Source organism: Balaenoptera musculus, chromosome 4 (genome assembly GCF_009873245.2).
Source record: "Balaenoptera musculus isolate JJ_BM4_2016_0621 chromosome 4, mBalMus1.pri.v3, whole genome shotgun sequence".
In the NCBI taxonomy this organism is placed as follows: Eukaryota; Metazoa; Chordata; class Mammalia; order Artiodactyla; family Balaenopteridae; genus Balaenoptera; species Balaenoptera musculus.
Window position 1 is genome coordinate 88630842 of NC_045788.1, and position 24648 is coordinate 88655489.

At 40.4% G+C, this 24648-nt stretch overlaps 1 protein-coding gene across 1 annotated transcript; it reads left to right on the forward strand.

The window, feature by feature from the left end:
* The first annotated feature begins 13244 nt into the window (after window positions 1-13244).
* DPPA2 (developmental pluripotency associated 2) lies at window positions 13245-24644 on the forward strand. Its single transcript, XM_036851821.1, has 7 exons — window positions 13245-13294; window positions 15073-15220; window positions 16633-16793; window positions 17258-17311; window positions 17710-17968; window positions 22042-22237; window positions 24536-24644. Exons 1-7 carry the CDS (start codon window positions 13271-13273, stop codon window positions 24642-24644), a joined length of 951 nt encoding a protein of 316 aa, XP_036707716.1. The 5' UTR covers window positions 13245-13270.
* Window positions 24645-24648: the final 4 nt, after the last annotated feature.

Here is a 24648-nt window from a genome sequence, read left to right on the forward strand (position 1 = left end):
GTTTGTTCCTTTTTATTGATGAACAGTAGTATTCCATTGTGTGGATATACCATGTTTGTTTATCCATTGAGGGGGAGCAGAATATGCCACCCCAGAATGTGGCTTTGGCATATGGATTATTTTGAGCTGAAGACAAGCAGGCACCAGCAGATTCAGAAAGAGCTTTTTATCTTCCATTTAACTGCCTCAAAGAATTTAGATAGAGGACCTATACTAGGAAGAAAGCTATTACTGGAGATAATATTTTATATAAGAAAGACTTATTAACAGGACTTCCCCAGCAGTCCAATGGTTAAGACTCCACGCTCTCAATACAGGGGGCACAGGTTTGATCCCTGGTCAGGGAACTAAGATCCTGCATGACGCATGACATGGTCAAAAAAAAAAAGACTTATCTACATGGCAGAGCAAACATTTGTTTACCAAACATTTGCTCTTCTCATCTTCCTGAGAATTGTCTTCCTCCGCTTTGAAGCCCCAGACCCCTACCCCTTCTCTTTAGCTTGGGATGGTATATATGCCTCAGTTACCTGACTGCCAGGGAGTCCACATATTTTTATAGGGCTCCCACAAATACAAAATTTGATTTTCTCCTGTTAATTTGTCTCATGTCAATTTAATTATTAGACCAGCCAAACTACCCAGAAAAGAAGAGTTTTCTGCTCCTACACCATTCACCAGTTGAAGGATATTTGGTTATTTCTGGGTTTTGGTGATTATAAATAAGCCCTCTATAAACCGTCATATATACAGTTTTTTGTGTGAACATTCAAGTTTCACTCATTTGGGGGTAAATATCTAAGGAGGGAGATTGCTGAGTCATATATTAAGTATGTTTATCTTTACAAGAAGCTCTCACACAGTTTTCCAAAATGGTGGTGACATATTGCATTCTCACCAGAAACGTATGATATCCTCATCAACACTTGATATGATCAAACTTTAATTTTAGCTATTCTAATAGGTGTATAGTGGTATCTTAATTGTGGTATTAATTTACCCTCCATATAGCTTCTTGATGGAATGGCTGTTAAAGTATTTTGTTCTTTATTTTGGCAGCGGGGTTGGGGGGGATTGTTTTCTTATTATTGAGTTTGAGGAGTTCTTTATATGTAAATTTAGAATCAGCATGTCACCTTTTGCAGCAAAAATCCTGTAGGGATTTTGATGAGTTTTCTGGGTCAATGAGTAATGGGAAAAGCAGCTTGTTGCAGGTCCAACAGGAGAGACTAACTCTAGAAAATTGATATTTGGTATTGTGTTGTAACGTGTTAGGGATGGTTATGTTTCTTGCAAGAAGAATGCATTTAAGTATGTTCCTCTGTAAGAAAATATCTAGCCTTAAGTAGAATGCAGTGTGTAAGGAGTTCTGCAAAGTAGCAGAAGGCAATAATGGAATGCAGGTGGGTTGTATGTAGTGTGGAAGGTATTAGGAAATGAAGATAACAGTCAACTGTGTTAAATTCTAAGACTTCATTGCCCTAGATGGTTAATATAACTCAACTACAATCTAATGCAATGATCTGACCTGTGAGTGGGGGCTATAGAAACAAAAAAGATGACACACATGTATGTTGGGCAAAGTGTTAATGACCCGCAAGGATTAAGTAAGTAAGAAGTCTAAGACCTAGGTTTGAGACCAGATGTGCTATTTTAGTAGATGGTTGATATTGAGTATCTGTTACCTAAATAGCAGTGATCATAATATTTATCTCACAGGATTTTAAGAATTAATGAGATAATATATATAATATACTTCATAAATTGACAGTCTATGCAAATGCTATTTATGACTATTTTATTAAACTCTTTCTTAGCTTCTGTTCTTCAATGTTAAGTTGCCCCAAATAGAATACTTCCCTAGCCGACCAGTCTGCTTCCTATGGATGGGCTATCTTGAACACTTTGTGTAGCTGGTGCCAACAACATAATTTGAGTAGTGATAGCAAGGTTAGTAAATTGGGAATCTGTGCTGCTCAGAACAAAGATGGGAAGGTGAATCCTTTTATTAACTTTTATTTCCCTCTTACTCTCTCCAGAAAAAATAAACAATTTATGAGAGATTGTGTAAACATGCATTTTTTTTTTTTCATCAAAAATACTAGTACTTGTATTACTGGTTATGAAAGTGAAACGTCTACAATGTCATCATCAGCCATGCAGCTAGAGATCTGCCCTTGTTCTAACAGCAAAGTACAAAATAAGTTGTAAATCAAAAAAAGTATTTGCACTGCATTTGTTTAAAATTAGTACAAGAAAAGTCAATCCATTCTTTCTGATGAGTTGTAGGCTTGTGTATTAAGGGCTAAAGAGAAACTTCGGAACACTAGTACTTTCTGTTGGGCTGATTTATTTATTTATGGCTGCATTGGGTCTTCGTTTCTGTGCGAGGGCTTTCTCTTGTTGCGGCAAGTGGGGGCCCCTCTTCATCGCGGTGCGCGGGCCTCTCACTATCGCGGCCTCTCTTGTTGCGGAGCACAGGCTCCAGACGCGCAGGCTCAGTAATTGTGGCTCACGGGCCTAGCCGCTCCGCGGCACGTGGGATCTTCCCAGACCAGGGCTCGAACCCGTGTCCCCTGCATTGGCAGGCAGATTCTCAACCACTGCGCCACCAGGGAAGCCCTGCATTTTTTTTTTAAAGTCACCTGTTGGGAAGACATTAATGCTACAAAATCATAATTCTTACATTGAATCATTTTGCCTAATTTTGGTATAAAGCAAGGCCAGAGAAAGCAGACAGATAGAGAAGGGGAGGATATTATTCTTAGTGTCTGCTACCATACATTACTCTCTCCATATTCTATTTTGAACTATTGAGATAAATAATGTTCATCTTTTAAAAAATGGTAGTAATACCTTACTTTTGAACACTGATCATGAGAACTGTTTGCAGAATATGCTCACCTCAGCAGAAATGGTCCAGAAATTGTCACATCTGAGAGGAGACCAGATATTATCCAGATATTTTCCAGATACAACCGGAAGAAAAAAAAAAAAAATATATATATATATATATATATATATATATATATATATATATATATATATATATATATATATATATACCTCAACTAAAACCAACCCCTCCCCCCAAAAAAAGAGAGAGAGAGAGAGCAAGAGAGAGAGAGACCTGATATTAGCTAGTCTAGCAATGCCTCCGCGCAGACCTAAAAGAGGGAAAAAGATTGCCTCGGTCACTACCCTTGACATGGCTAAAAGATAAATAACTCAGACAAAGGGACTGTACAACTATTACATTCAAGAAAAGGTTCAAGATCAGACAACCCTACTGTAGTTGCCCTAGCTATTTTTACTGCCACTTCTGAGTCCTGGACCCAGAAAGTCTCTGGTAAGACTGATAATAGTGCTGGTCAGGAAGAGGTAAGAAGCTCAATTTTAAATAGCTTCGAATGGAAATAAAGTGATGGAACAAGCCACTTACCATTTAACACTCCATAGGTTGGGAAATATTTTTCCATAAAGCTTCTCTCCATTTGTGGCAGCTCACTTACTACGGGCAGATGTCAACGTTTTTCCTGAATTGATTTCTAAGCCAAGTGATTTGGCCCCTGTTCTTTTCCCATCATTGAGTGTAATTATAATTTCAGAGGGAAGAATAAAGTGTTGATGTGCTCAGAAAAGGAATGCCCCAACCTAAGTATACTCTATTTCTCTTCCCTTTCTTCAAGGCATTCAAGCAAAGGGAGTATAGCATTATGGTGTGGTGATCATGCAAATGTGCCTTTCAACTCTGTACTGCAGGTCACTGGCCCCATCTTTAACACCACTGCTGTGAAGTTCACACCTATGCTGTAACTCCCATCTGCTCCTCCCAGCCACTAAGTGTAGCAGGGATTCTAAAGCAGGGGCATTCTTATGGCTTAGACTCAATGACTCTTCATCAGCCTTGCTGAAACTTTCTTAGAACTGCATTGCAGTTCAAGACTCTTCCTACCCATACTCCCTTTCTTCTCCTTCACAGGGGTCAGACGTACATCATGGTCTGACAACTCTCCCAGCCTTCCAGCTCCCTTCTCACTTTCATTTGCAGTTATTTTCCATACCGAATCTCTTGCATACCTAATCCCTTCTTCCCATCTGCTTCTTGGAACACATGAACAAATACATACTGTGCCAGGAGCAGTCAGGGAAAACCAGGTAATAAGATGAGATTCTGGAACTGGCTCACTGACCTGCTGGTGAACACAAAAGGAGAACATTCTGAGTGCTATATGGGGAATGGATAATCCCTGGCCCACAATGGTGGTCCAATTGCTGAAGATTTTCCTGGAGGTGATCTGGGAAAATGTCCTTGTAGAGGGGAATGCCCTCACAAATGCAGTAATTGAGGCATTTGGAAAATATAGGTGTAAAAGGAACTACAAAGTTAGGGGAGTTGGCTGGTTACTTGTAAGTCATATTAATGTCCATCAATAAGATAATGAGAAACTGAGGGCCGTTAACAAGCATTGGAAGATGAAGTATGAGATGTGAGAGCCAAACAGCCCCTAGTAATTTACAGAGGCCCACATCTCCTGCTGTTAGATGAATGGACACAGCAAACAGAAGCTCTAATAGAGAAAGTCGCAGAGCTACAGAGACTTAAAATTTTAGATGAGGCAGGTCTATTATGCTAAAGTCAGCAACCTGATTGGGAAAATCTTGGACCCTGAAACATCAGGTGGGGGTACGGGAGTGGGTGCCCCTGAGAGTGTCGGCTCTGTAGAGCCCTGTGAATTCTCAGACTTTGCAGAGCTGGTCCGTGGTTCCCTAGTAAGAACTAACACTACCTGTATGCCGGAGGATGCTGCACGGGCCCCTCCCCCGAAAGGTAAGAGTGACAGGTGCTCCTCTCAGAAATTCCTCCAAACTCCTCTCCCAGCTACTAGGCCAATAACTGAGAATTACATTCCAGCATAACCCAGCTGAGGAAGTGATGGGCCTGGCAAGGGAGGACAGAGAATATCCACCAAATGATCTGGAGACATTAGCCAGCATGTTGTGGCAGGAGCTAGGGAAATAATTCTTGTGTTAGGTTTTAAAAGCAACTGACCAAAAGGACTGGAATACAACATTAGATAAGAAAGAATTTATTGTCTTGGAGGGATATTTTCTCTTTGCACGGGATTCAATATCCTAGCCAGGATCCCAGGAGATGGGACAAAGTCACTGCTAGGATGATTCTTAGAGGCCCAGGGGAAGTGACAGCCAACACTGAGCAAAGTATAAATGCCCAAGCTGCCCTGGCAGAGGGTAGAGGAGGGAATAAAGAAGCTGAGGAAAGTGAATCTGCAGGGATGGACAAGTTATGCGAGGCCAGACACCTACCAGAGAATGTTCCTCAGGAGGGCCCAGCATTCACCAAGGCCAGCAGGAACATGCTGGAGAAGGGAGCACCAGTATTGCTGAGACAAGGCTGATGGTAGGTGAGGCAGTCACAGAGTTGGGCTTGTTAATGTCATTCTGGGGATTATGGTCCTTGAAGTAAATGAGTCATATGGTGGCACTTAGCCAGCAGAAACCAGGAGGCTGCAATTACCAGGAGGGTTGGAGGGCAGCCAAGGGGGCTTGATTCACAGGAGGCTGTGGAGATGGTTAGAAGCGCATGACAGCTAGGGGCAAAGTAGATGGGCAGCCAGCAAGGATGCTTCTTCTTCTTCTTCTTCTTTTTTTTTTTTTAATGTGGAAGTAAACAATTACTTGTATTTAAAATTTTTCGAGTTTTATTGAGATATAATTGACATATAACATTGTACAAGTTTGAGGTATACAACATAATGATTTAATACATTATCTACTGTGAAAAAGGATGCTTCTTAACAGCTACAATCAAAGTCAAGGATAGAGGAGCAGGAGGCTGAGGGCAGTCATTCTAGGAAAAAGTCACCATCTCTTGCTCAGCTCCCAGACCTGAGCTGATTTTCAGATCCAGGACCCACTAGGAGATGAGATGGCTGGCTTCCTGTGAAGAAGGACCCTGTAACCACCATAACAAGTATTTCTTATAATTATTCCCCCTGTCTTTCTCCAAAGGGATATATAGGCATTTAACCATGTGACTGTACACCGGAAAAGAGAAATGAGACACTTTAAAGACTATTGGAGGGCTTCCCTGGTGGCGCAGTGGTTGAGAATCTGCCTGCCAATGCAGGGGACACGGGTTCGAGCCCTGGTCTGGGAAGATCCCACATGCCGCGGAGCAACTGGGCCCGTGAGCCACAACTACTGAGCCTGAGCGTCTGGAGCCTCTGCTCCGCAACAAGAGAGGCCGCGATAGTGACAGGCCCACGCACCGCGATGAAGAGTGGCCCCCACTCGCTGCAACTGGAGAAAGCCCTCGCACAGAAACGAAGACCCAACACAGCCAAAAATAAACATAATAAATAAATAATAGATAAAAATTAAAAAAAAAAAAAAAAAAGACTATTGGACACAGGATCTGAATTGACTTTGATACCCAAATTATCATCATGACCCCCTTTTTGTTAGGTTGGGGGCTTAAAGGAGCCCCGTAATAGCTGAGTCCTGGCTAAAGTCTAGTTCCGGAAGGCCCACTGTTTTTATGAAGACACCCAGGGATCATTTTCTCAGTCTCTGAATGTATAATTGGAATTGATATACTTGACAGATGAAGTAACCACCACATTGGGTCCTTGGCCTGTGGGATAAGAGCTATCACAGTGGGAACGCCAATTCTAAACCTCTAAAACTGCTTCCTGTGACTTTCCTGGTGGTCCAGTGGTTAAGACTCTGCACTTCCACTGCAAGGGGAGCAGGTTCGATCCCTGGTCGGAGAAATAAGATCCTGCATGCCACGCAGTGTGGCCAATAAATAAATAAATAAATGGAGTAATTTAATTAAAAATAAATAAATAAAACTGCTTCCTATCTCACCCTGGTGCGCACAGCACAGACACTATATTCCCTAGTTATGAAACTCAACTTGAGATAACATACATCAAGCATCATCAAGAATGGGGTAGGAGGGCTTCCCTGGTGGCGCAATGGTTAAGAATCCATCTGCCAATGCAGGGGACACTGGTTCAATCCCTGGTCCAAGAAGATCCCGCATGCTGCAAAGCAACTAAGCCCACGCGCCACAACTACTGAAGCCCCCTCGCCTAGAGCCTGTGCTCCACAACAAGAAAAGCCACCTCAATGAGAAGCCCGTGCACTGCAATGAAGAGTAGCCCCCACTCGCTGTAATTAGAGAAAGCCCACGCGCAGCAACAAAAAACCAACACAGCCAAAATAAATAAATAAGAAAAAAGAATGGGTTGGGGATTTCCCTGATCTGCCCTCCAATGCAGGGGACACGGGTTAGATCCCCAGCAGGGAAACTAAGATCCCACATGTCACGGGGCAACTAAGCCTGCGCACTCTGGAGCCCTCACGCCGCCGCAAGGAAGAGCCCGCGGGCTGCGACTAAGACCTGATGCAGACAAAAAAAACAACACAGAGAATGGGTTGAATCTGAAAAAGAATGTGTGTGTGTGTGTGTGTGTGTGTGTGTGTATAAAACTGAATCATTTTGCTGTACACCTGAAACTAACACAACATTGTAAATCAACAATACTTCAATTAAAAAAAAAAGGATAGGTTGGCTGGGAGGTAATATGGTCAGTGAGAGATTTCAATAACGGGTGAGAGATGCTTTAGACAAGAAATAAGGCAATGGCAGTAGAATTATAAGAGAGGCAAAATCAAGCAAGATGTGTACATGTTTGACTCCACAGGACTTTGACCTATTGGAGTTTAAGGAGAAGGGGTGTTTTAAGTAGTTGTTATGTTTCTGCCTTTAGATGACTGGGTGGATGATAGCACATCTCAAGAAGAAATACCGAAGGAGGTGAAAGTTGGTAAGGATGTCACTGAGTTTACTTCTTACTATGTTTGAAGTGCATAACCCGATATGCCAAAACTTGGGTCAGTAAGGCAGGCAAAAAGACTGGGCTAGAAATACATATATGGGAGTCGTCAGCATGTAGGTGGAGGTTGAAATTGGAAAAATGGATGAAGCTGCTCTAGAAAAGCACGAAGCATGATCAAGAGTAGAGAACTGCAACCTCATGGGACATCAGTGTTTTAGTAGTTAGGTGGGGAAAAGGAGACAGAAAAACCATTAGCCCAGAATGGAAAGGAACTAGACAGAATAAAAAGATATGTTCAAAAAGTTGAACTGTGAAAGAAGGAAGAGAGAATAGTAGTTAAATAAAATGATAGTGTCAAAAGAGCTGTGTGGGGCTTCCCTGGTGGCGCAGTGGTTGAGAATCTGCCTGTCAATGCAGGGGACAGGGGTTCGAGCCCTGGTCTGGGAAGATCCCACATGCCGCGGAGCAACTAGGCCCGTGAGCCACAACTACTGAGCCTGCGCGTCTGGAGCCTGTGTTCCGCAACAAGAGAGGCCGCAATAGTGAGAGGCCCACGCACCGCAATGAAGAGTGGCCCCCACTTGCTGCAACTAGAGAAAGCCCTCGCACAGAAACGAAGACCCAACACAGCCATAAAAATAAATAAATAAATAAAATTAAAAACTTAAAAAAAAAAGATAGATGATAGAAGACAGATGGATAGACAGATATAACAAATGATAGATATAGATGGATATAGATAGATATGATAGAGATGATATAGAGACAGATGATGGATTGATAAAAAATAAAAAGCTGTGTGTTTTAAGTAGGATGAGGTTAAAAATGTTTGTGTGCTAGTAGGGTAAGACTTGTAAAGAGTGAGAGGTGGAAAACTCAGGAAGGAACAAATGATAGGCACGTAGGAGGGAGTAACCTCAGTTTACTTTTCTTGGCCTGAGTCCCCTTCCTTCCTCACCCACAATCCTTATACAGTGGCAATTGCTCGGGGTCCAAAAGTCCTTGGCACCAGTCGTCAGCCACCTCAAGAGGACAACATGAATTAAGCTTTCCAACTCCAGCATGTTTCACATACATTCCATCTGTCTCATAGGAAACAGATCTTGATGAAAATGCAATATGCATTCAATATGGAAAGAGGAGGATGAGAAAAGACTTGGTTTGACTGGCCAAGGTCACTTGCTGGTGGGGCCTAAATTTGCAACTATTATTGGAGAATCTACAGCCAAATCAACTCCCTGTCCATTCATCAAAAATTGTCCTTCCCACCTCACCTCGCCTGACTGCCATGCTCTGTCCTAACCACATCTTCTGAGTCATACAGAACAGAGGATAGACCTTACTTGTCTGGATTCTGAATTTAAGATTCTCCTAATTGTGACTGTTGCTTCATGATAGAGAAGAGATATTTTTTTCAGAAAAAAAAAAAATAAAAGCAAAAATGCTCATTTATTCTCCATCAGAAGACGAAGATCTGTAACTACCGCTCTAAAGCAGAAATGAATTTTCAGTAGTCCTTGGAAGTGGGAATTTCTTGAAATGAAGGTTGTGGCAAAGTTGGGAACATCTTTCAGAGTGCATCTTTTATTTTCCTCCTCAGAAAACTGAAGAACTCAGTAGCTGTCCCTTCCGTCTGAGAGTGATACTGAACCATAGTTTCCAAACTGTTTCTCAGCACCTGAGGGTTCTGTGGGGTGTCTTATGGTTTTTTATTTTTCAACCAGAGTTGCTCCACTTTCATCTGTTACATATTGGTGCTCCATAAACATTTACTATTACAGAGCATGTTCCTTTGATTTAAAAAAAAAAAAGAAAAACTTTTGAAAAACATTTATCTAAACAAAAAAATACAACGTATTTAAATATTTAACTTACAATATAGTAAATAAAATATATTTGAAATAGGTAATGCATTTTTATTTCAGAACTATTCTCTATTATTGGAATTATTAGACTCCAAGTCTCCATAAACAAATTTTTTTCTTTTTAAAATCTCTACCCTACAGTCTAGGTTATTTTTTATAGCTTAACATCCATTTAGTGGCTGCTTTTCAGCTTTGAGGTATATACTGAGCCCTAAACTGAAATTGGCGTAATATGATTTGAGTCCTTTGTTGTGCCTAATTAAGAGCCTTCTCTAAACCAGGCACTGAGCTGAGAATGGGGAGAATAAAGATGAGTCTGAGAACTTCACAATGTCACAGTCTGACAGGAGAGAGTCAGGTCAGTCCGTTATCAGCATTTACAGCATATGCATTAGCTCAGCAGCACAGAGAGGACCATCTACTCAAAAGGGAGTTGGTGGCATGGTGTGGGAGGCAGGGAATAGAGGCTGATGCAGAATGAATAACCAGCATCGATTGAGCCTCTGTTCTGAGCCAGATACTGTGCAATGCTGTAGGTTAGACCATTGCTCTCTGGAGCCTGCTGTCTAACTGGGGAGATGAAGTTAAACAATCAAAATTTCAACAGATTTAAAGAAATTCTATGAAGAAAAAGAGTAAGAGAATAACAGGAGTCAACTCTTTTAGGGTCACTACAAGAAATTGGCATTTACACTTAAAGAACAGGATAGAATGCTAATTATAGCTACAATGGCAATAGTATTACAATATACAGATGTATCAAATTAACATGTACACCTTAAATTTACACAATGTTATATGTCAGATATACTTGAATTAAAAATCAGTTTAAAGAATGAGTCAAATGAGTGAAGAGAAAGGGAAAGAGTGTTCTTAAAAAAAAAAAAAAGAAAAGGAAAAAGAAGTTCCTGAACTGAATCTGATCAAGCCCATTTACAATAAATGCAGAGGACAGAAGACTAGCTTGAAGTGGAAGTACAAATGAAATTAGCAAAACCTAGATATAAAACTACAGGAAATTCACACAATTCTTTAAGCAATAACAAGAACAAAAACAAAATTTGTGAGGAAAATAAAAGATGGAGGGAGAATTTACAGATTAAAGAAAATTGAAGGGGGGAATTCCCTGGCAGTCCAGTGATTAGGACTCCGTGCTCTCCCTGACTAGGGCCCGGGGTTGGATCCCTGGTCTGGTCAGGGAACTAATATCCCATGTGCAGCATGGACAAAAAAAAAAAAAAAAAAAGAAAGAAAAGAAAATTTAAGGCACATATCCCTTTTAAAAAAAATTTTTATTGGAGTATAGTTGATTTAAAATGTTGTGTTAGTTTCTGTTGTACAGCAAAGTGAATCAGTTATACATATATATCCACTCTTTTTTGTTTTGTTTTTTTGGTCATGCTGCGCAGCTTTCGGGATCTTAGTTCCACTACCAGGAATTGAACTCGTGCTCCCTGCAGTGGAAGTGCTGAGTCCTAACCACGGGACTGCCAGGGAATTCCCATATCCACTGTTTTTTAGATCCTTTTCCCATATAGGTCATTACAGAGTTTTGAGAAGCGTGCCCTGTGCTATACGGTAGGTCCTTATCTATTTTATATTAAGGCACATATCTAATCACAGTGTGTAGCCCTTATCTGGATCCTGATTCCAACAGATTGTTAAAACAAGAAAATGAGAGTATGAGATAATTGCATATTTAAATACTGCTGGATATTTAAACAGACTGAATAGTGTGATAATATTAAAAAATATTTTTAGATAAGAAAAAGATATTGTAAATATAGTTAGAAAAAGTCTTTTTTTTCCCCAAATTTATGAATGAAAGCTATGAAGTCTGGTATTTCTTTTAAAATAACCCAAGGGAGGGGGAATAGGTGGTGGTTTAGATGAAAACAGATTGGCTGGGAGTCAATAGTTGTCAAAGCTGGATGATGGATCCATGAGGGCTGGTGATATTACTGTCTTCTTTTATTATTTTTTCTTTTTTTTCAGCTTTATTGAGGTATAATTGACAAATAAAATTCTAAGATGTTTAAAGTGTACATTGTGATGATTTGATATAGGTATACACTATGAACTGAAAGTTTGAACTTTCCCATAATATAATATTTTCAAAAAGCAGAGGGGAAAACCCAAGAAAACAAATAAGATAATTATATTGTAATAAACGCTAAGAAAAGAAATATGGCAATGAATGGTCTTCCCACTTGAAGTCCCATCCTAACCTAAGGCACTGGAATCAATCTGTTCAGGTTACCAGGTCAACTCCCTTCTAAATCATCCAGAAAAAACCTGTAAGTTGGGGCCACACCCAAGTGGGGAGTTGGAGTGTTTTCTTGGCTGAATCTCTATGGGCCAATTCAGTTTCCACCTTGGAAGGGAGGAGCCAGGATTCCAAGCATTATCTGCCTAATCCAAAACCATTTGGTCACACCCTGATCTAGCCAATGTTTACAGACTTATAGGTGCATAAGAACAACCCTGAGGGCTGGTTGAAGCACAGATTTCTGGGTCCTGCCCTTAAGGATCTGATTCTGAAGGTCTGGGGTGGTGTCTCATAGTTTAATTTTCCAACCAGCTCTTCAGCAAACTGAGGCAGAGCCCTTGTACTTTTTGAATATAATATAGTATTTAAGTTAAACTGACCCCGGCTCCCTGGGTCCTGAGACTGATGGACCAGACCATTTACCTAGGGGAAGAGAAAGCCCATTGTGAGACCAACGAATGTCAGAGTTGCCATACTGTTTGTGAATATTTTCCTTTACAAACTCTGGCTCCTTAGAGTGACCTATGAAAACATCTGTGACTTTTCCAGCCTCATGTCTCATCACATCCTGCCCCCAACATTATCCCCCCAGCAATTCCCAAGTTTTTGCAGTTCCTTCTCCTGCATTTATTAGTACATCACTTGCCTTAGCGTTTTGGCTCCTGCTGTTCTTATTCTGAATAGCCAAACCTTTCCCTTCTACTCAGCTCGCCATTATTGCAGGCTTAAAATCTGTGTTTAGAGCTAGATCCAGGAGAGATCATGTTATCCAGTCCCTACAATCTAAATCTAATCTCCCAGTGAGTGACACACCCATGGGCATAAATCAGTTATAAAATACCTTTGAACTTCTATTCCCTCCACAAAGCATCATTCAATCTATCACCAATATTGTTTACAAAGATTGTTTATTTGTTTGTAACTTGTCAACAAGTGTTTGTCATTTTCAATTTTCACCTAAGTCTCACCTTAAAGGAATAAAAACCAAAAATTTTTAAAAAAATCAGGAGTGATATTAATTACCCAATAACTTAACTCTCGCCTAACAGACAAGCCTGGGTATAAAACTGATGAAATGATCACACTGTCAGATAACAAGGGAGGGGGAAAAAGAGGAGGAAGGAAAACAGCTCTTCTGGAAAACAGGAAGTAGGAGACATTTGCTTATAAAAGGAGAAATTGGACTAGAAACCTCAGGTTAAGAGGTTTAAATTGCAGATATCCTTAACATCGCCGGCTCTGCCTTTCTCTGAGAGTTCCTTGGAATGGCACACCCAAATTATGAGAAGGTAAGTTTGGTTTGAATTTCATTTATTTTCCCACAGATTCACTTTTTAAAGCCTTGCTAGAGCTCACTTATATTTCCCTCTTTCTGGATGTAAGAAATCGCTATCTGAGAATCTCCCCCCTTTGCAAGCAAATTATTACTTTTCTTTCATGTGATTGCGGTGTACAACTTGGGTGAAAGTAAAAAAGGAGAAACTAAATATTTCTGTTCCTAGTTCAAAGTAAGATATTTATTTTGTAGAAAGACATGTTGTAGCTGGGCAAGATAAAACGGTAAAGAAATGGAGAGCTGCCGTAAAAAGAAAGTGAAAAGGGTAACGTGGATAAGGTCAGAAAGTGACGTGACTAGTTGGTTTCTTGCCCCCAGGAGTAAGAAGCAAACCTACTCCCAATGGCCTTGGTACCAAAGGGTTTCCTGACTAGGCTTGGGTACTCCTGGACTAGAGGAGAAAATAAATTGAGTAGGTTTCATAGGTATTTGCAGGGGCCACTATACCGGGCTAGAGAACTGAATTGGCCAGTATGAAGTATATGATTATGGGCAAGTCATATAGCTGCTTACCTCTTGAGTGGAGTGATACTCTCCCAATAATGTCCTTTTTTTTTTAAAGCTGACCAGTGAAGTGTTTCCTGGAGTGCTTTGAAAAAGTGGTGTACAAATGCAAAATCCCTTTTGCAAGCTGAAGTGCAGAGCAAGGGGAAGTCTTTGAAGAGATTTAAACCGGGGGCGGAGGGGCGGGCGGAGCGGCGCGGGGGGTGGGGGTGGGGGTGGGACGGGCGTGACCGCATCGGATCCACTTAGCTGTTCAGAGAAGAGAATATTACAATCGAGCTGGAATGGAGTTTATTCATCCTTGGATTGGAGAGGAAAAGCTAGAAACTTAAGCATATGTGACTCTATGTTATTGGTCATCTAATTTCTGAGCCTCAGTTGCCTAATTTCTAAAATATGAAAACTAATAAATTACTACAAGTATGTTATAGGATTAAATGAGAAATACAAAAAGCTCCTAGCACAGTGCATGTGGACTGTACAAAACCAGTAAATATCAGTTCCTTCCTACCTATCCACTTTATCTTTCATTCATGAAATTGTTAAAAGAACACTGAGTGTCCACTCTGTGCTGGGCACTGTGTAAGCCCTGCGATAGCAATGGAGAGTTTAAGACAGATACATTTGCTCCCCTCAGGTCGTGGGGCTGAAACAAGGTTGGTATGGCTGAAGCTCAGAAAGCTCAGGGCTCTGAAGCTGGAAAGGCAGGCAGGGGCCCGGCTGTTCAAGAATTTATAGGCTACACCAGGGAGTTTTGTCTTTTAACTGAAGTATTTTAAACAAGCAGGAGAGCAGTCTGCAGAAAGGAGCCAGAATGGATTGGAATAACAGGAGATTACTACTCCTGCTGGTGAGGGTTGATGATAACTTGAATCACACAACAGAAGATGAAAAGGGAGAAACACCTTCTACACAGATTTAGGAGATAAAATGAAAGTATTTGGTGTTTTAACTGATGGAGAGGAAGGCCATGAAGGAAATGGTTTCCCCAAACCCAAGATCTATGCTTTAATTTCCTCTTATCATCCACATGTAAATCTGCTTTTGCGCATTTCCTCATTGTTTTTCTCATCTAATAAAGGGCCTATGAATCAATATCAAATTCAGGGAATCTCAGTCTTTCCATCCAGCTATTGGCTTCTCTTATTCATTAGTTGTGCCATGAAAGTAAACATTTTAGTTGTACAGCATTAAATGAGAATCAGTGATTGGCCCTTGCTTTTCCAGAATTTCTTTGAAGAGGTCTTAGGTGAAGAAAATATGGTTCTTACATTGAGTCCAGTTAATGAGGAAATTGTTGAAGACCATCAAACGGAACCAAGTGTTTCTTCAACTTCAGAAGTCAAAGTGGAGTCACTGAGTCCAGACGATCAAGGTATGAGAACAACAGGGTGAGCTCAGTTTGCTGCTCCTCCAGCTCTGGAAGCCCAGGAAAAGTAAGATTCTTCTTCCCCTGTCCTTTAACTATGCAACACCCAGCTTAAATCTCACCTTGATCATCTGTGGTAGGAGATTTCTCAAACTCTCATACTGCTCATTTGCTAAGCACCATTACTGTCCTGCTTTTAAAAAGACACAAAAACTAGGCATGTGGAGTGCTTTGGACAGAGCATGACCTCATGGGGCAGCTAGATGTGAGCTCAAATTCCCAATCCATGAAGCTCAATCTTCTTTCCATTTTTACATACTTCTTATGAAAACCAAATCATTCCGAGCTTTTTTCTTTTTCTTTTATTTCGAGCTTTTTTGAGATACAATTGACACATAAAACATGGTGTAATTTTAAGGTGTACAGGGTGATGATTGATGTACATATATATTGCAAAATGATTACCAAAATAAGGTTAATTAACACATCCATCACCTCACACAGTTACCTTTTCCCCCACTGTGGTGAGAACATTTTAAGATTTACTCTCTTCTCAATTTTTAAGCATACATTATAGTATTAACTGTAGTCACCATGCTATACATTAGATCCCTAGAACTTACTCATAACTGAAAATTTGTACCCTTTGATCAACATCTTCCCATTTCCCCTACTCCCAATTCCTGGCAACCACCAATCTACTCTCCGTTCCTGAGTTCAGCCTTTTTAGATTCCACATATAAGATCAGATGGTATTTGGGAGACTAAATCATTTTGAAAAGCATCTAGTCTTTTGCTTGGTGAGCAATTACTGATCAAATATCTAGCGGCTCTTAATATCATGACCCTTTGTATCAGGGCTTCATATGAAGGCATTGAATAAGTATTTTCAGAATGATTTTATTTTGGGGGCAAATAACGAGGACTTCCAGATAAAGTAGACAGTGATAAGTTAAGCTAAGCAAAGTGATGTGAGACAAGGTACATTTTCTCTGTAGAGACAAATGAGGCAGGTTGACAGAATGGAGGACCATTGTTGGATGGGGTGGTTTTAATTATTTCTGTAGGGACAGATATTTTGTGCTCCAACATCTAGACATTTTGGAGGAGCAATCCAATATAATGTTCTATCCAGGTGGTTGTTTATGGCTGCAAAAAGCAGGTTGCTATATGTAGTGTAAATAAAGTGGAATTTAGAATTTGAAAATGTGTATTTGAGTCCCAGGTCTGCCATTTTAATGGTGGTGTGATCTTGGGCAAGTCCTTTAACTCCTGAATCTATTACCTTATTTGTAAGATGAGGAAAAATAGTTCATATGTATATGTACAAATTGAGTTATGAGAAATAAGTGAGAACTTCGTAAAATTTTAAAGAATCTACAAATATTACATTATTACAACTTTGGTTCTCTTCTTAGTTCATCCTCCTCAAACAGATGAACAGTTCAAAGCTTGCCCAAAATCTAGTTGTAGTAAACCAATTTATCCCTTGCCAACCATATTGCCTCCAATTAACAACGTGAGTCGGGACACTTTGCGGAAATGGTGCCAACAACTTAATTTGAGTACCGATGGTCAGGTGAGTGCACTGGTGGGAATCTCTGGTGCTTGGAACAAGTATGGGAGCTCTGCCAGCTTTTAATTTTTTAAATTAATTTTAAATCAACCAACCAATCAATTAATTAATTAATTTAAAATTAATTAATTAATTAATTTTAAATTAATTAATTAATTAATTTTTGGGTCTTCGTTGTGGTGCACGGGCTTCTCACTATGGTGGCTTCTCTTGTTGCGGAGTATGGGCTCTAGGTGCGCAGGCTTCAGTAGTTGTGGCATGTGGGCTTCAGTAGTTGTGGCCCTGGGGCTCTAGAGCACAGGCTCAGTAGTTGTGGTGCAGGGGCTTAGTTGCTCCACAGCATGTGGGACCTTCCTGGACCAGGGATCGAACCCGTGTCCCCTGCATTGGCAGGCAGATTCTTAACCACTGTGCCAACAGGGAAGTCTGCAGCTTTTAATTTTTATTTCCCTTCTTAATTTCCTTAGAAAATAGAGGTTTATCTGAGACTACAGAAACATGCTTATCCTGAAAAAGATCAGGTGAGTGAGGAGTGTGGTGATTAAGTTCTGATTGTCAATTTTTCCTCCTCTCCACCCTCTCTATATGGTGGCAAGGTTTCTCAACCAAGACAATTGACATTTCGGGCCAATTAATTTCTTTTTGTCCTGGGGCTTGTCCTGTGCATTTTAGGATGTTTAGTAGCCTAAATATCCATGGATTCTACCCACAATGTGTCAGTGATCTCCCTCCCCCTATACACAGTTTTGACAATCAAAATTTCTCCCAGTTGAGAACCACTGCTCTGAGGGAACTAACATTCCTAAACCCTTCCCACACTGACATACACAGGTCAATGTATGAAGAATGATAAAATCAACCCAAATGTCCTTGGGGCAGTGACGCTTCACTGCATACTCATCGTGAATTCCATTTGCAGTGTATTCCTGAATCATCACGGGAGGCCAGATTGCAGTCATCTCCAGGGAAACACAAGGTGGTGACCAAGAAAGCAAGTGTTCAGAAAAAGAAAATGAGTGAGAATGAGGAAAGGACTAACATGGTTGAAGTGATAACTTCAGCTCAGGCAGCCATGTTGGCAGCATGGTCAAGAATTGCTGCAAGAGCTGTTCAATCTAAGGCTGTAAATTCACGTCCCCTGCCTACCTCTGTTGAGTCCTTTCTGCCGCAAGCTTCCGGTAAGATCAAACTTAAAGAATGGTTACCATGCCAGAGAAAGAAGGCACACTTTTATTAGTCCAATACTGACGGTAGTTAAAGGGAAAGCATTAGTTAAAATATCTGCAGATGGGATGTTAGGTTCATAGAGGGCTTATCTTGTGATTGATAGATAGCCAAGTTTTGCCTGAATGGCTCTCTGAGCCAGGTGGCTGAGTGGGGACACTTTCTCATCACTAAGCACAGATCCCAGGTGGGAAGAAAGCATAACCTGGTAATGTGGTCAGCCACAGCCTGAGGTCTTCCCCTTTCTCTTGGATTGGAAGAATTAATTAAAATGACCATGGTTCAAACCCTCGTCTTACCACTTCCTAGGTATGTGACACTGGCAAGTTACTCAGCGTAAACCCTGGTATCCTGATTTATAAAATGAAGATTTCAACTATTCTACTTCATAGAATGATTGTGAGGCTTATGAAATACAACTTGGTATCCTAAAAGTAGGCAATAATAATTAAAATATTTGGGGCCCCTGTCCTCTTGAGAAATCTCGAGAATAACTTAGCCCCATCTTTCTCCAATTCCTGCTCCACTCTGATATTTCTGTTTTCATTTCCATCAGACCCTACCTCAGGCCAGCACAAAGTCATTCTCTTTTGTGGCTTGAATTCTTTTCCTCTCTCCACCCCATTTCCAGAGGTGTTCTGGATCCTCTTTTTTTTATTATTAATTAATTTATTTTTGGCTGCGTTGGGTCTTCGTTGCTGCGGGCAGGCGCTCTACTCTCTCTCGCAGGTTGCTGCGATCCGGGTCTACTCTTTGTGGCAATGCGCAGGCTTCTCCTTGCGGTGGCTTCTCCTGCTGCAGAGCATGGGCTCTAGGTGTGCGGGCTTCAGTAGTTGTGGTGCACAGGTTTAGTTGCTCCAAGGCATGTGAGATCTTCCTGGACCAGGGATCAAACCAGTGTCCCCGGCATTGGCAGGCAGATTCTTAACCGCTGAGCCACCAGGGAAGTCTCTGGATCCTCTTTTATTCAGGACTGATCTGTGTGGTAAGGCACATCGTTCACTACACAAAGAACCCAGCCAACAAAAAGACTGGGAGCTGAAACTGGCCTACTGTCTGCTCCCCCAGCTGTACTCCCTTATGTGAGGAAAAATGGGCACCTTTTACTAATGTTCAAAAGCACTGTCCAGCCACGAAGCTGTCTCTGGAGACCTGCTTCCCCAAAGCTGACACCTCTTTCTAATTTTCATTAATGTGCCATATGAGCTAGCAGCATCCCAGACTTACTCATCCTTTTATTTATTTTCTAATTTTTTAAAAATAAATTTATTTATTTTATTTATTTAATTTTGGCTGCTTTGGTTCTTCGTTGCTGTGCGTGGCTTTCTCTAGATGCGGCAAGCGGGGGCTGCTCTGCGGTGCGGTGAGCGGGCTTCTCGTTGCGGTGGCCTCTATTGTTGCGGAGCACGGGCTCTAGGCACGTGGGCTTCAGTAATTGTGGCACGCAGGCTCAGAAGTTGTGGCTCGTGGGCTCTAGAGCGCAGGCTCAGCAGTTGTGGTGCATGAGCTTAGTTGCTCCGTGGCATGTGGGATCTTCTCGGGCCAGGGCTCGAACCCATGTCCCCTGCATTGGCAGGTGGATTCTTAACCACTGCGTCACCAGGGAAGCCCTACTCATCCTTTTAGTTCCTCTTCATTCAGCAGTTATCAAGCACCTACTGGGATCCAGGAGTGTGCCTAGCCACACTCTTTAAATTACTCTTTTAAAATTTATTTTTTTAAATTTATTTTATTGAAGTATAGTTGATTTACAATGTTGTGTTAATTCCTACTGCACTGCAAAGTGATTCAGTTATACATATATGTATACATTCTTTTTCATATTCTATCCCATTATGGTTTATCACAGGATATTGAATATAGCTCCATGTGCTATACAGTAAGGCCTTGTTGTTTATCCATTCTGTGTACAATAGTTTGCATCTGCTAATCTCAAACTCCCAGTCCATCCCTCTCACACCTCCTCCCCCTTGGCAACCACAAGTCTGTGCTCTCTATGTCTGTGTGTCTGTTTCTGTTTTGTAGATAAGTTCATTTGTGTCATATTTTAGATTCCACATATAAGTGATATCATATGGTATTTATCTTTCTCTTAATGACTTACTTAGTATGATAATCTCTAGGTACATCCATGTTGCTGCAAATGGCATTGTTTCATTTTTTTTTATGGCTAATACTCCATTGTGTATATGTGCCACATCTTTTTTATCTGTCAATGGACATATAGGTTGCTTCCATGTCTTGACTATTGTAAACAGCTCTGCAATGAACACTGGGGTGCATGTATTCTTTCGAACCATGTTTTTCTCCAGATATATGCCCAGGAGTGGGATTGCTGGATCACATGGTAGCTCTGTTTTTAGTTTTTTAAGGAACTCTGTACTGTTCTCCATAGTGGCTATACCAATTCACTTTCCCACCAACAGTGTAGGAGGGTTCCCCCTTTTCTCCACATCTTCTCCAGCATTTGTTATTTGTAGACTTTTTAATGATGGCCATTCTGTATGGTGTGAGGTGGTACCTCAGTGTAGTTTTGATTTGCATTTCTCTAATAATTAGTAGTATTGAGCATCTTTTCATTTGCCTGTTGGCCACCTGTACGCCTTCTTTGGAGAAATGTCTATTTAGGTATTCTGCCCATTATTTGACTGGGTTGTTTGTTTTTTTGTTATGAACTGTTTGTATATTTTGGAAATTAAGCCTTTGGCGGTCTCGTCATTTGCAAATATTTTCTCCCAGTTCATAAGGTTTTTGTTTGTTTGTTTGTTTATGGTTTTCTTTGCTGTACAAAAGCTTGTAAGTTTGATTAGGTCCCATTTATTTATTTTTGCTTTTATTTTTTTTGCCTTGGGAGACTGACCTAAGAAAACACTGCTACAATTTATGTCAGAGAATGTTTTGCCTATGTTCTCTTATAGTATCATGTCTTATATTTAAGTCTTTAAGCCATTTTGAGTTTATTTTTGTGTATGGTGTATGTGTTCTAACTTCATTGATTTACATTCACCTGTCCAACTTTTCCAACAGCATTTGCCGAAGAGGATGTCTTTTCTCTATTGTATCTTCTTGCCTTCTTTGTCAAAGATTAATTGAGCATAGTGTGTGTGTTTATTTCTGGGCTCTCTATTCTGTTCCATTGATCCATATGTCTGTTTTTGTGCCAATACCATGCTGTTTTGATTACTGCAGCTTTGTAGTGTTATCTGAAGTCTGGGAGGGTTATGCCTCCTACTTTGTTCTTTTTCCTCAGGATTGCTTTGACAATTCTGTGTCTTTTATGGTTCAATAAACTGTAGGATTATTTTTTTAGTTCTGTGAAAAGTCATGGGTTATTTGATAGGGATCATGTTAAATCTGTAGATTGCTTTGTGTAGTATGGCCATTTAAATAATATTAATTCTTCCAATCCAAGAGTGTGGTAATCTCTACTCTTATTTTACAGTCTGACTGGGGAGATTTTATAGATATTTAAGCCTACAGTGATTGCTCCTTTCTCTCAGTTCCAGACACTTGATATCTATAGGACTTACTACTCTGTTGTCTCTCAAATATCCCATCTCCCCAATTAGATTGTTCCTTAGACTTTTAAAAAAAGTCTTTTGCCTGTTTTCTATAGTTGAGGCAGTACAATGTAATGGTTAGGCAAATTGGCTGTGAATCAGAATACCTAGATCCTTGTTTTGGTTCTGGGAAAATTATGACATTTTAACACTGTAAGCTTCACTTACTTCACCTGTAAATAAGAAAAGTAAATAGAAGGTAAATATTAATAATGTTCTTAAGAATAAATGTATTAATACATGTGTAAGTCACTTAGCAAAATCCTGGACACAAAGCAAGGTTTCCAAAAGTTAATTGTTATTGTCCTCTGTGCTATGTAGTTTGTGAAGTTAGATTACAGTGTCTTTTGGTCTACATTTTTCATGCTTCTCAGTCAGTTGATTCAAGAGTGACTCACTGAGGGATTGGATTGGGGTACTGTTACCTGATCATAGCAGTTTATATTTGCTTCTTTTTCCTTGCCTAGGTGTCCGGTGGTGTGTGGTCCATGGCAGACCACTCTTGGCAGACACAGAAGGTTGGGTTCGCTTGCAGTTCCATGCAGGTCAGACCTGGGTGCCTAACACTCCCAGGAGGATGATCTCTCTCTTCATGTTACCTGCCTGCACTTTCCCATCCCCAGACCTAGAAGATAATATGTTATGTCCTGAATGTGCTAAGAGGTAATCCTTAAGTATCTTTCTAAATATGACACCCAGAACAATAGATGTCTAGATGGGTTTCTGAAAACTTAATAGGAGAAGGCAGAGGGCAAACATGCTGTTTTCTTAATTTGCCATATAAATCAGGCAAAAATAGGAAGCAAAAATAATTTAGCAGTGGATTAGAACTCAGATAAACGTGGCTTCTTCTTAGCAACCTTAACAAGGTAGCTGACAAGTTAAGACCTTAACTGCCTCAATTTTAGAGAGATCTGTTTTAAGAAAGAAAAAATTAGGTTCTTACCGTATGTCAGATACTTAGCTGGGGATACAAAAATTAGTAAAACAAAACCCATGTAGCATGCTGAGATGACAATGAGTAAGAGATGCTATGAAACTATCTGGAAAGTACCTATATTGCAGTGACTTAGGGAAACTTCAGAAGGGCTTACATGTACTGAGGAAGAGTTTACCAGTTAGAAAGTAAAAATTGGGGCATTTTGGTAGTCGAAACAGCCCCTACCAATACATGGAAATGGAAGAATGTGACCTGCTTAGAGATTGCAAATAGGCCAATATGATTGAAGCTTATATTGACAAATAAGTCTGGGAAGGAAAGGAGCAGACTATTGAAGGTTTTGTATCTATATTAAAGGTCTCATATTATCCTGTGGGTCATAGTTTCTCAGTCACTTTTGGGACATAGATTTCTTTGAGAAAATAATGATAACAACATCTTCTCCACTCAAGGAAATACACATTGTGCATACACATAAGCAGTGCCTTAGGTTTTATATAGACGTGGAACTCATGAGCACAAAATTCAGCTTTTGGTGATAGAATTGGATGGAGATGATGCAAGATGGGTGTGAAGGGAAATTAGGTTTTTATTTTTATTTTTTTATAGTTATATATTTTTAAAATATTTATTTATTTATTTATTTATTTGGCTGCGTCAAGTCTTAGCTGCAGCACACAGGCTCTTCATTGTGGCATGCGGGATCTTTCATTGTGGTGCGCGGGCTCTTTGTTGTGGCGCGTGGGATTCTTTCTAGCTGTGGCGTGCGGGCTTAGTAGTTGTAGCACATGGGCTCCAGAGCGTGCAGACTCAGTAGTTGTGGCACGCAGGCTCTAGAGCATGTGGGCTTCATTGCCCCGTGGCATGTGGGATCTTAGTTCCCAGAACAGGGATCGATCCCGCATCCCCTACACTGGAAGGCAGATTCTTAACCACTGGACCACCAGGGAAGTCCTGAGGTTTTTTTGTTTTTTAAGAAAGTAGATTGAAATCTTGTGACAGAGACTAGATTGGAGGGTAAGAGATTACTATAAAAATTCTGGAAAGATGTAATTTATGACCTTGGCAAAGAATTTGAAGCAGAATGGGACAAATGTAAGAGTTGTGGGAGTATAGAGAACAGAATGCTATCTTATTAGAGGAAAGGCAGAAGTTCAGTTCAAGGGCAAAGAATGATACATGGGACATGCTTCACATGGGTCTAGTGTTCAGAGAAGTATGGGTTAGAGAGAAACATCTTTGGGAGTCATTAACATGCAAATTGAACATAAGAATATGTAAGAATTAGAAGGGACTGCAGAAGAACCTTAAAAGAGAATCAGCTTATTGATGGCAGGTGAGCAATGAAGACTGAAAAAGTGCAGTTAGAGGTTGGGAGATAAATGAGAAAAAAAGCAATGGGTCAAGAGTTTCAGAAGGAAATAGTTGGTAGTGAGATGGCCGTGTAAGATTATGGTTAATGCAGTGTTGCTGGGAATGTCAATTTGGTACACCATTGGCGGCCTTTTTGAGAGTATGTTGAGAGGGTCGGGTGATAGTTGGAGCAGAGCATGTGAAGAACTAGGAACAGGTCATATTGATGATCTCTACTACCTGGGCTAGAGGAGATAGCAGTTAGTTGAGGCAGTAATATCAAAGGAGCTTGTTTGTGTCTTCCCTTCCTTCCTTCCTTCCTTCCCTCTGTTTCTTCTTTTTAATTTTTAATGGAAATACCAAGAGTGTGTGTGAACAGAGAGGGGATGTGGGGAGAAGCTGTGAGGAGGAAAGGGAGATTATAAAGATAAAGGAAGTAGAACCAATTGTAGTTTAGAGAATAGGAGCCCTGATATTAAGTGGACAATGTTGTTCCTTTGCTTACTACATAAAATCTTTTTACCCACCATCCTTGGGTGGTGGGGCAAACTACTCACAAACTCCAGAAGGGTATTCCTCATTTTATTGGTCATTTTCAAGGGGTTGGTATGTAATGGTCTATCTTATTCTAACCATTTTCCAAAATTTTTTTCTGACTTGCTTTATAGGAATAAGAAAATTATGAAAAAATTAATTGCAATGGGGAAGAGGAAGAAACCTGGTTTGGACATACCAACATCATTGGTTTTAGATGGGCCATGTCTTAATACAAAATAAATGG